Raw genomic sequence first — 12,090 nt, 5'->3', positions numbered from 1 at the left:
AACAACCATGTTACAGGTTCAAACCCCTACTTATCTGATGTTAGTTCAATGTTGTCAATGATGACTTGAACATTTCCACCACCTCCATTCCTTACCTTTCCTGGCAAAACCTTCATGAGGAAATATCATCAGGATTTAAGTACAATATACATAATGAATGAGAGGAATTACTTAGCAAACGCGTGGCATCTGAGACATGCAGCGCCAACATCAAAGTCAGAGGGAAGCAGTGCCAGTTCGTTTGCTTTATGTGGGGGAATAGCTGCCGCGTAATTATACACAAATGAAAAGTACCTCAAGCCAATACAAGTTTTCTTTACTCTCACAAAATCAGCAGTCAATTTCATATTTCCAAGCCAGGAATCACGGCCAGGAATTTTTAGAAATTATTTAACGATGTGTTTCTGATCATCTTCCACACGTTCAGCACGTTTTCCTTCAAAACACCTCATCCAGTATGAAGGAGACTTTGAGTCAAATACAGCAGCAACGTCATCAGCGAATAACTCCGAGTTCAAGGTGAACTCTCTCAAGCAAAACCTTCCCTGTTTGTGGGCCTGGTAATGTCTTGCACTGTTCAAAGCAGCAGCAAAGACAAGCGAATAAACACATTTTGATTTCCCAATTCTGCGAGAATGTCCTCTGATTTGCGAGTATAAGTCAGTGAAAGTACCTCTTTAACACGCGCTAAACCTACAGAGAACTTGGAAATGGCACTAAAGGGACCAGTGGCACACTGGAGGCAGAGTCGTCATTAAGTGGAACAAGAAGTTTATAAATTCCAAATGGGAGCAAACGGTGGCGCCTTTACAAGTCATAAAAGGAAAATAAATGTGAGGGATGTAGCGCCACCATTGAGAGTTTTCCTGCTCGGCACCTGCTATTAAACAATTCCACTTCACTCCCAAGACTCAATTCCAAGCTTTTTCAAAGAGCCATTGAGCTTAAAAGAAACAACTGATGTGAGTTTTCAGACACTAAAACGTAAGTAATGTCATTCATATTCAAGTGTTAGCGTAAATGTCAGGGCCAGGCAAGAAAGAAACACACAGAGTCTAATGAATTGATGAAAACCCGAGTCTGGGAAATGTGGATGGGAATCCACCGAGGGCGAAAATGTGATTATAAGTTGAATGCAGTAATGGAAAATGTATTTGCATTCCATTTTCACAGCCTTTCCACGTCCTTTGCAGGAAGACTCAGGAATGCATATTAATTTGGGGGAAAGAAAATAATACAGTCAGTCCGTTTAAATTCCGCAGGACCTTGCTGCCTCCACACCAGCTTGAACAAACAAGGTGAGGCTCAGGCTCTCGCTGCCATCCAGCCTCCGGACGTTGATGGCATCATTAGATGGGATCGCCAACGTGCCACCGGTCGCCAAACACTGGTGGTTATGACCGGGTGGACTAATGTACTGTGGCATGAAAGAACAATGTCGAGTGCAGAGCTGAAGCCTTGAGCAGAACAAGACGGACGCAGCAGAACTAATGCCACTCTGCGTTGGACATGGAGATTCAGTGTGAAGCTGATGGAGGACGGAGATGAGGAGAAGCAGACAGAAGGAGCAGCCTCTGAAAGGCAATTCTTTCCACTTTCTATCAGTTCTCTGAGCAAGGACTGACCCGATTATCTCCCAGAGCTGGAGAGAGAGCGACGGGAAGAGGTGCGCAGAGCTGTCCGAATAGAGAGGTGCGCTGGGGAAACTGAGGAAAATGGAGAGGAGATAAGGTGAGGATGAGCATACCAGGAGCTGGCGTATCAATAAAGAGGAGGATAAGATGATTCATTCCTGAGCAAACTTTTGAAGGGAGAGGGGATTTCCACCTTAATACTGAAAATGATTTGAGCAAGGCAAATACCCTTCTGAATATTCAGAGGCAGCATGAGGAAATACTGATGGAACCTGCCTGCGCCAGCTCTCCCTGCAGGGACCTACAGGGTCCATCATTCAGCAGCCCTGGAACCACAGGGCACCATATATGTCCGCTGACATCACGTCCAGCAGATACGTCCGGAGAGGTATTTTATCCTTTTTCCAAATGTATTAATGAGCCAGAGAAAGAAGTTGAAATGAAGGATTTGATGGCGCTTTCTTCCTCGTGCGTATCGGGTCTGCGGAACAACGTGAGCTTGTGATTGGCCGATTAGGTCAGTGCTTTCATTTGATGTCGTGCCCAAGCTAGAATCACCTCATCACATTACATTGTCGTGTATTATTGTATCACAGACATTAACAGTGAGCGACAGATGGGGTCTGCCGTTTGTTGTCTGTAAATTAAAACTGAAAAAATTGAGCAACAAAACAGAAACATATCTTCTGAGAAAACGCACGGCAAGTTCATGGCCGACTCTGAAAGCAAACACAGTGCAACCGCTATCACTTTATTGTTTAGACAAAACTCTCCACTTTCTGACTTGTGATTACGGAGCATAGCAGTCTGTGAATTTGGAGAGTTGACGCCAAGTTAAGCAGCAACAGTGACAGCGACGATGGCGACCAACTGTGGTGTCTGGCAGGGAGAAGTTCTTTTTAAAAAAAAAAAAAAAAAAGAAAAAAAAATTGTGCTGGCGTGTAAATGGTGTCTAGCCAGGGAGGATTAGCAGGGTTGGCTGGCTGGCCGACTTATCAAGTCAGGAAAAGCAATTCTGCAGTCTGTGTAGCGTCACGCTGCAAGAACACTGCCATTTAAATCAGTCCGGACTCGTGAGGCAACACTGGGGAAAAATGGCCTTCACAACAGCACATGGCAAGACTTGCATGGAAATACTGTCGACACTGGGTCCAGCCTTGGCCCCACAGTCAACACGGCTCTGACAGAGTTTTCCAAAAACTCTTGTTCTAAACAGCAGCGGGCCTCAAACCATTCACGGGATGATGAGTGTGATGTAGAATCCGCTCAATGGTTTGAGTGCAAGCGGCGTTATAAGGGGTCTAAAAGGGAACAGCAGAAAGCATGCTGTACAAACACATGACCCATCTCACCAGGCCAACCACACCACTGTAGCTTCCCCCAGAGGAGAGCACTCGATCCACCATCGTCTCTCATTCTGATCACCGTCTCTCCTGAAGTCATGAAGAAGGAAGACCACTTGCGTCCCCCAGATGGAGCCACTGGAGGGCAGGCCACTGGCAAGTACCAAGAACTGCTCAAGGCCTGTGAGTTGGGTTCAGAGGAGCTGAATGTTCCCATCTCTGTCATCTCCGATGCCTTCTTTTTCCTCCTTTTCCTGCAGGGAGAGCTCAACTCTCGGCTGCTCAGTGAAGTGTAAATGGTGATGTCCTGACTAAACAATGAAAGTAAACGGAACACCGATGGTTGTGGATTGATTATTGGTGACGTTCAAATGCATTGCCAGCTTTACTGAAGGTCTCTGGATCCAGTGATCCCATGTCTAACATCCCTTGGACCGTCTTGAGGGTTATGGACTGTTTGGGGGTGAATTGCAGCGTCTAAATAAAAGATGTGTTGTTTTGTGCAGCCAGTTTGTTTCCCTTTTGTGATGGCTGGGCACTGTCGTTCTGCACTCATGTGACTGTCTCACTATAATAATGGGACTCCATTGTGCTCATTCCTTTCCTGCTGGTCCACGTGGTGGCGAGCTGCCTCCTATCGTGAATGTTTTTCAGGATTCCCACATGGGCAGCGTCTGCGTCAAGCATCTACAGAAGCAATGCTTTTCAACAACACTGTTGTTGTTTTCGGTCGCATGACGCAGTTTGACTGCTGCATGAGAACACGGTGTCAGCTGTAGCATCCAACAATGCAGCCCATCGGCGAAGCCTCTGCTCGGACACGGCCTTCCTTACCTGGGGAAGATAACCAACAGCAACAGCAACTACTCAGCCGACTCCCTGCCCACAGCCTGGAGTCAAGCGTAACTGTACCACTTGACATTACCACTCATGGCGACGGCTGACGCCACGCTCACATACTGACTGCTTCTGCATTTAAAGAGACACATTGTGAAGGCAGCTGAGCAAAGAAGCAAGTTATGTGTAATTGCTGGGAACGATGGGTGGCTTTCAGTGACATTTACTGAAATTTGAGCAAGAAAAAAAAAAAAAACAACAGGCAAATGGATCCCTGGAGAAACGTGACTCAGTTCATCTGAGTCAAAGATGGCGCCAGAATCATAAATCCACATGTAGATTTCACGTCAGTGAACAAACAAAGCAGCAACAAGGTTATACCTCAGATACCAAGAGCACTTCAGCCTTGCAGTACGTGGCCTCTACTTGTCTAGGACTTGACTCAATGTCCCTTCTTTGCCATGACTTGAAAACCATCTGTCCTTCTACAGAGCCAGAACCCCACAGACTTGCTTCACAGCGCACAACAGCAACATACTGACAACATCAGGCACCAGCAGCTCCGGCGCGGCGCTCTTACAGCTATTAGTCAACATTAGCAGGAACCTCCAACGGGCTGGATCCTCATCTCTTCCCCCCGTGGAAGTTGCCCGTGCGGCGGCGGCGGCGGCGGGACCCACGCTGTGATTGATCGGGGCCGTAGATGATGCGCTGATCTCCTAGTGGAGTCTGTCATCCACAATATTGCTGCCAATGTTCCAGGCAGGCAGCCACCGCAGCGCCAGCATCTGCGGCCTGAATCCCAGGATGAGCGATGGGATGGTGGCGCCGACGCAGGCAGATTCCAGCTCACGGCCATTCACTTCTCACTGTTGACTGAATTACAATACATGTGTCTATTGATGGAATATGAGGCTTTGGAAAGTGTCATTTGTTGTTGCCTGGAAGCGTCCATCTACCAACTTTGCGGATAATTGGCTTATCTGAATGTGAAACAGGCACAGTTTGACAAGGCAGATGACAGAGAGAGACCTGTTGTTCTACCAGGGCTGGGACCATATGCCCTTTTTTCAATTCAATTTTAGTACCGATACGTAGGCGCCGATTTGATTTCTACTGCGACTGGGTGGGTGCAACCTACAGGGATGGGTTCATCCTATTGAATGGCTGGTGTTCAGAGCACACATCAGCCATTCATACGGACCGACACAGCGCCTCCTAGCTGGTTCCAAATGCTATAACCATCCCTTTTCATGAGTCTATGCTTGGGGTTAGGCAAAGCTGCCTGACTTCATGCCATATCTATGTGTGTTTTACAACAATATGATATTCCCCAGCCGCATTATTAAGGAAAAACCACGTGCTTTGAGACCTATAATTCATGGCAGCATAACAATCCCGCTCTCATTGATGGTGGGATTGCTACCAGCAAGGAGGCACAGCAGGAGCCTACCGGCCCATTTAAACAGGTGTGGCGTACTATTGAAAACACCCATGAAATGTGCTGATATTGTTGGTATCAGGCGCGTACTGGCACCCATTGACAGTATTGATCATTGCAATTTCTATTTCCATACGGAAAAACAAAATCAAGTAATGCAAGTGACAAAAAACAGTCAGAGAGCTTGATGGTATTCCGGTCAAAATTATGATTTTCGACAACACCATCATGTGGTCGTCAATGCAAGGTGTTTTTTTTCTCTGTGCCGCTGCGCGGCCATCTTTGTCATGACGTTTTCTCACAGCACTGCTTCTATCTCAGATGTACTCTGAGCCCACAATGCACCGCGAGATCTCACGGCCCTTTCCAGCTCCATTCGGAGAGCAGCCTGTCTGACTCAGCCTCAGTTTTTGACAAGGCTTCATCTGGATCAGGAGAGCACGGAGAGAATATAATCTGGAATAAAAACAGAGCCGCTCATGTGGGAGCAGTGATGGAGAGCCTGCGCCACAGAGACCTCAGCTCCGAAGAATAACCAACGTCCAACTCACTTGACCAAGCGTGTTTTGGCCACTCTGTGGAGCATGTTTGTGAATCGATGCCTTCTAGGCAGGTGCATAAGCTCAGCTCACCTGCTGCTGAACCACAAACTCACAACATCACATCACACTGAAGAGGTGAAAAATAAGAAATATTAGAGATACTGTGGGGAAACGGACATTAATAATGCTCACTGGAAAAAAAGCTACATATATATCATATACATATATGATTTTTCTTCCCTCCTACGCCAGTCTGCTCTCCAACTAGTCACTTTTGCATGAGCAACATTCCAGTCACTCCCCACGACAACCTCCGCATGTCCAACTCTGCCACTGTGTAACTCTGCTTTAAACTATACATCACAGTAGGTATCTCCACTGAGAAGCTTCGCTTCCACTCTTCCTGCCAATTCTTTTATCACGCATCACCTGTCAGTCATCCCCATCCATTACTGGAAGATGGGCCCCCAGTGCTCATCAGTTTTCACTGCCTGCGCTCCTGAAGACAACACCAAAGTCTCCTCTGGGAAAAAGGCGTACGGTCACACGGCGTTGTTAGTGAGGGCAGCGCTCGCAGAGGGGCCGCTGCTGCCGTCAGGATTTCAGGAAGAAAACATCATATTCAGATTGAGTCATTTGAAATGACGCACTTGACGCGGCTGTCATATTGACTTCAGGTTCAGAAAATCACACGTATCACTCAGAGCAGACAAGATGGAGACTGACTCAACAGTCGCTCGGATCGATACTCGCGAGAAAATCGCCAAAAGAAGATTAAGGCTGTGAACATGGAATTGAAGGCCTCGCAGAAAAGGTGGCAATAAACACAGTGTGCAGAAAAAATGGCTGAGGTTTTGACAGTCCTTCAGCTGGCTCAAATAACCAGGTGGTATTTGGAGTCGCATGGATATGTTGATTCCCATGATGCAGCTTGACAACACCACTATTTTACAGGAACTTCAAACTGTATTATTTGCTAAAATTCCCGTTGTCATCCGGCCTCTTCCGTCACTCGGGTCCGACACACACAGGCACGCGATGATGACCACAAACTGAACTCATGTCTGTGCTTCCCCCTCATTTCAACATGTAGTCAGAGTGTTAGTCATCTCCCTTCTTTGAAAGGCAAAAGCATCAGATACAAAACTGGCTTCTAGTCGACAAAAGAAAGAATGGAAGGAAACAGACAGCAGTGTGGACGTCTGTATTTCTGTTTCCACCACATCATCTGGCTTTCAAACAGCACTTTTAGTTCACTTTTGGTTCTTACATTACGATCGGTGGATGAGTGAGAGCAAGAAAAGAAGAAGAAAGGCATAACTCCATGTCTCTTCACCACGGGTCGGGAAAACCAGACGTGAGTGCTCCTGCCTTTGAACTGGAAGTTCTGATGTTTGAAAGGAAAACATGTCACGGGCGATCCATCCATGCAACGTTCCTAACATCATAAAACCAGCCACCTCAGAGTCCGTCATCTTTCATGGCATTTTAAAATCATGTCAAGGGACTATTACATAACTCACAATAACTGAGAAATAATTCAAATGAATATTTCAATGAAATGTAGACTGGAACTTTACCACCACTTAAGATTTTAAAAAAATAAAAAATAACAATGCAAGAAAACTCAGAGTGTGAGTTAGTACACAAGGTCCCCGTCTCCAAAAACAAAAACCCACTGTATTAGAATTTTATAAGACAAAAAAAATAATACTAGTGATGGGCAGATGAGGCTTCATGAAACAGTGTCCCAATATCAAGAGCCCAGTAGATGGCGCTCTCTGCTCAAAATATCATTGAATTTGAACAACCATTTCAATGAACTGTCACCTCATTTTTAGGCCAACAGCGCCACCTACTGAGCTCTAAATAAAGGACACAGTTTCATGAAGCCTCACTGGCCCATCACTAAATAATACCAAATACTTTAACCAAATAACACTGGGGTAGAGGGTGTTGTTATAGTTAACAGTGTTGAAAATACTATTATAAGGGTACAATAGATGAGAAAAACAAAAAAATAATCGTTGAATCAGGAGAAAATTAACACATTAAAAAGTCAACAATCCAGATTTATACACCATGGAAATTCGAACAAAGTAAATAAATAGTCAACTGAAAATGATGCTCATTCAGTCGTGAGTCTATAATCTCAATTCACTTGCTGATCCAACATAAATGGATCCTGCTTTTAGTCTGATTCTCTGTCTGTGTGGAAGCTTCTTCCAACCTTCTAATTCAATTTTACTGAGAACAAAGGCTGGGATAATGTTCACATGTAAATAACTGAGCCGGCGTTTCTCTGTCTGTCCATTAGAGCACAGCCTTTACCTCTGGTGTTCCCAGACAACAAAAGCAAGGGGCACTTTTGCATGAAAACCTCGGCACAGAAAGACGGCACAGGTGTGTGAACAGGAGGTGACCGTACGTGTCGCGGCCCACTGATAGTGAGGCCGGCGCTCCGCTCTGTACTGGCTGAACTTCATGCCCTTTGGAGTATCAGCTTCAAAGTCGGGTCAAAACAAACGGTGCTGGATGAGCTTGATACATGTCAGGTGACCACAGCTGAGGTTTGACAGCTGTCGGCAGAGTGAGGCAGGTAGGTAAAGATGGCGCTTGAGTCAGGAATGAACGCAGTCAGAGTGATTGAGAGTGGCTTAAAAAAAAGAAGAAAAACATTAACAAGCACTAAAAACCAGACGCTCAGCGAGGCCTCCTTCGTCACACTTCACACTTGCCAAGCAGCTGGTGGCAGCAGCAGAGAGATGAACTAATTAAAACAAGAACTTCAACATGTCTTCTTCGGCGCAGGGTGGTCAGATTTATCTGTCGCCAAAACTCGTATATTTTGGGAAACAGCTGTGTAACGCAGCGAATTGTCTCTTCCAAGCTTGAATCAGATCCTCAGGTTGAACACGTTTTGGTGCAGAGGCGGAGGCTCCCGCGACGCCGCTTCCCTCATCATACACACATTTTCAATGCCATATTGAAAATAAGAGTCATCGCTCATAACATCATCTCACCACTTGACCGTCTAATCCCTGATCATTATCATTTAGCCCAAGATAAATGCCTGCAGACATGCGCCAGCTTCTGCTTCACAGCCTAAATAATCCATGAATTTGATTACGTTGTTCAGCTTTACTGCCGATGATACAGTTCATCACTGGAATATTCCGATAAAATGTAGTGCTCGAACAAGCGCTACGGACCATGAACCAAGATCTACTCCATAAGTACAACATCAGAAAAAAAGGGGCTAAACACCTGACTTCAGCCTCGTACTCAAATACTGAACGTGTTTCCCCCCTGACACACCCTTATGTGATGGAGAAACACCACTTTCCGCAGTTTTTCATGGCAGCGACTGCAGGTTATACAGCTGTTTTGATGAGACCAAGCGTTGTTTTTGTCCTTGGAAAGGCAGTTGGAAGGAAGATGGCCTGCAACGTTCCTGAGCTCACCTCTTTCTCTCCACAGATGTTGCTGATGATGGAGTTGGAGGCCGGACTGGCGGAGGGTCCCAGGACCGCCACCACACCTTTAGACATGATCTGGCACACTGCAAAAACAGACAAGAGAGGCAACACTCACCATTGAGGCTTCGCATGGGACGGAAGAAAAGGAATGAGGATTGTGGTAGGATTCAAAAAAACATATTTTAGATAGGTGAGAAAGGTGCCTGAGAGGATGGGTCACTTGGTGATGGGCAGACGAGGCTTCATGAAACAGTGTCCTTATTTTTAGAGCTCAGTAGGTGGCGCTGTTGGTTTAAAAATGTGGTGAAGTTTCATTGCAACAGTTGGTCAAATCCAACGATTTCTGACCAGAGATCGCCATCTGGTGGTCTCTTGATATTGGGACACTGTTTCATGAAGCCTCATCAGCTCATCATTACCGACACCTCATGGGTTCAACTGTGCTTGCTTGGTTGGAGCAAAAACCTTCACCCACCCCCGGCCCTCTGAGGTCCGGAGTGACCACCACTGGGTCAGATGCGTTAGAAAACTCCACTGAACCAAACGCACCACGCTATAGATCTATACAAGGTCAGAATTGACTTCATTTGAAATGGTTTATCCTGTTGAAACCTTCTTCTTTGTTCAGATGGAGCGATAAAGGCTAATGCCAGCAGATCTTCCTCTCAAACAGCCAAACGCACACTGCAGCCGTAACATGAACATGTGATTTAATATAGTCACTGGAACAGGTCGCAGCCTTTAGCACAGAGCCGCAGCACCTCTGATGTGACTGCAGTAAAATATAACACGTCCAAATTAATTTTGAGAATCGAGATAAAAATCCCATAAAGAGGGCCATAAAAGTGAAGCTGTGTGTGGAAAGTGAAGACATTAGCATGATTGACACAACGTATAAAAGTGGCAACTCAAGTGGCGCTCGGGGAGACAGGGGATGACGGAGGCATGTAAATAAGCCTGTAGCATCCTAGCTAGCTCCATTAACAGGACTCTGAGTGAAATGTTCTGATTTGGAGTCTGAAAATGCTCCACAGCTTTATTTCAGATCAGGAAAACATGTCGACTTCAGGATGCAACACTCTATTTATACTGTCAGACCCATACTTTTATTGTTCACACATCGGCTCTGGACAAAAACACGATGATGAATTAAAAGTGTCTTCATATTTAGCATGTTACAAACAGAAAAACTGTCTTCATAAACTTCATTCATGAAACCCAAAACAGAAATAGAAACAAGGTTGCAACAGTCACTGTGTATGAGAGCTTCTTCAGTGTTATAGAAAGAAAATCATCTGAAACACTTGCAGCATGCTGGTGTGACAGGACGAGTCTCCTGCAGTATCTGAATACCACAACAAAATACTCGATCAATGCACTCTGCTCCATGGTGCTAATGGAAACACACACACACACACACACACACACACACACACACACACACACACACACAATAAATGAATGAAGGCTCTCCTTGTTGGGCTTGGTGACTAGAGACCCACTAGTACCCCAGTCTGCTGATGGGTACATGAGGTATCACAGACAGACAGTACTGCAGTTTTGTGTTTCACACCTCAGGGCCTCTGCCTTTTAATTCTTGTGCCACATATGGTGGCAGTAGTGAGTCACTGAACTGACTTGACAGCTGCAAATCTGTGATAGTTGCCAAATATTGGGAAGAAAAAATGATGAAAGTGATGGCGCACCCAACAGTAAAAACTAAAATTTATTGGAACATTTTACGGCGATACTTTCATTTACACTTTACGTATCTTCTTTAGTGGTTATTTATGAAAAAGAAAACATTTTATGATATTTAAACATTATTTGATGACATTTATTTTATTTAGAATTTTGTTCATGAGGTACAGTTTTTCCAATTTTCTCAACAGTTTGCATCAAATGTTTTTTTTTCTCCTGTTTTTTTCCTTTAGTAAATTTGCTGAACATGAGTTGCACCTGTTTCTGCTGCTGGTTGGACTTTTCCATGACAAATATCATGGTTTCGTGTCATTTCACTAGGTTGTACATGTATGGTTACTGAACACAAATGGAATCATAAATCAGTAACCACAGTGATGAATCCGTTCTGTTCCTTGTGTGGACCCGTCTGGCCTGGAAAAGGTGGGCCCCGAGATCAAAAAGGTTTTGAACTCCTGGTTTGGATGATGTGAGCTTCTATTGAATCAGTTGTTCAATCCAAATATTCTACAGCAGACAGTGCCACCTGGTGGCCTCTGAAAATCAGGACACTGTGTCACGAAGCCTCATTGACCCATCACGATCCCAGTCCAGTGAAGGAACAGTGAGAAAGGTGGGTCGATGAGGAAACCCAAAGGCATAATGGGGTCAATATTGTTGGCTGGAATCAACACAGGGAAACCTCACAGGAGCATTCTCACCGATCGCCTCAGTAGTGGAGCAGCTCTTCAGCGGGAGGGTCTGTCGCACCACAGACCACAGCTCAGGGTGACTCACACCAAATCCAGGAATGGCGCGTCATATTTGCCACGTGGCAAGTCAGGCGGCATCACCGTCACGTCACATAGCACACACAGTTTTGAGCCAAGGATTGATTCACTGTTGCACCACGGAGCATCACTAACCGAAATGAGATTTTAGCTGTGAAATTCTTCAATGGTGCGACCGGTTCTCCCCCCGCCAAGAGGGAAAAAACCACGGCGGGTTCCAAACCAGCGTTGAGGACCTAATCCTCCTCCCGTCGCAGCAGGACGCAGTCTCTGATGAGGCTGTTAAGATGACATCGCCTGTTGGCGCGTACTTTAGAGAGAACCCAGGATGAATCCAGCCTTT

The 12,090-nt window shown here is 45.5% G+C and overlaps 1 protein-coding gene across 5 annotated transcripts in view; it reads right to left on the bottom strand.

Moving 5' to 3' along the window:
• Positions 1-12,090, bottom strand: part of grik4 (glutamate receptor, ionotropic, kainate 4) — a 281,752-nt gene that overhangs the window by 117,354 nt on the left and 152,308 nt on the right. For all 5 annotated transcript variants that reach the window (XM_053872391.1, XM_053872394.1, XM_053872395.1 and 2 more), the window contains one exon: positions 9,262-9,359. In XM_053872391.1, coding sequence (XP_053728366.1) covers positions 9,262-9,359 — 98 coding nt within the window. The remainder of the gene's footprint in view (positions 1-9,261; positions 9,360-12,090) is intronic.

This window comes from Synchiropus splendidus, chromosome 8 (assembly GCF_027744825.2).
Source record: "Synchiropus splendidus isolate RoL2022-P1 chromosome 8, RoL_Sspl_1.0, whole genome shotgun sequence".
Lineage (NCBI taxonomy): Eukaryota > Metazoa > Chordata > Actinopteri > Syngnathiformes > Callionymidae > Synchiropus > Synchiropus splendidus.
Note: the sequence above shows the minus strand (reverse complement) of the source record. Positions and strands in the feature narration are given on the sequence as shown.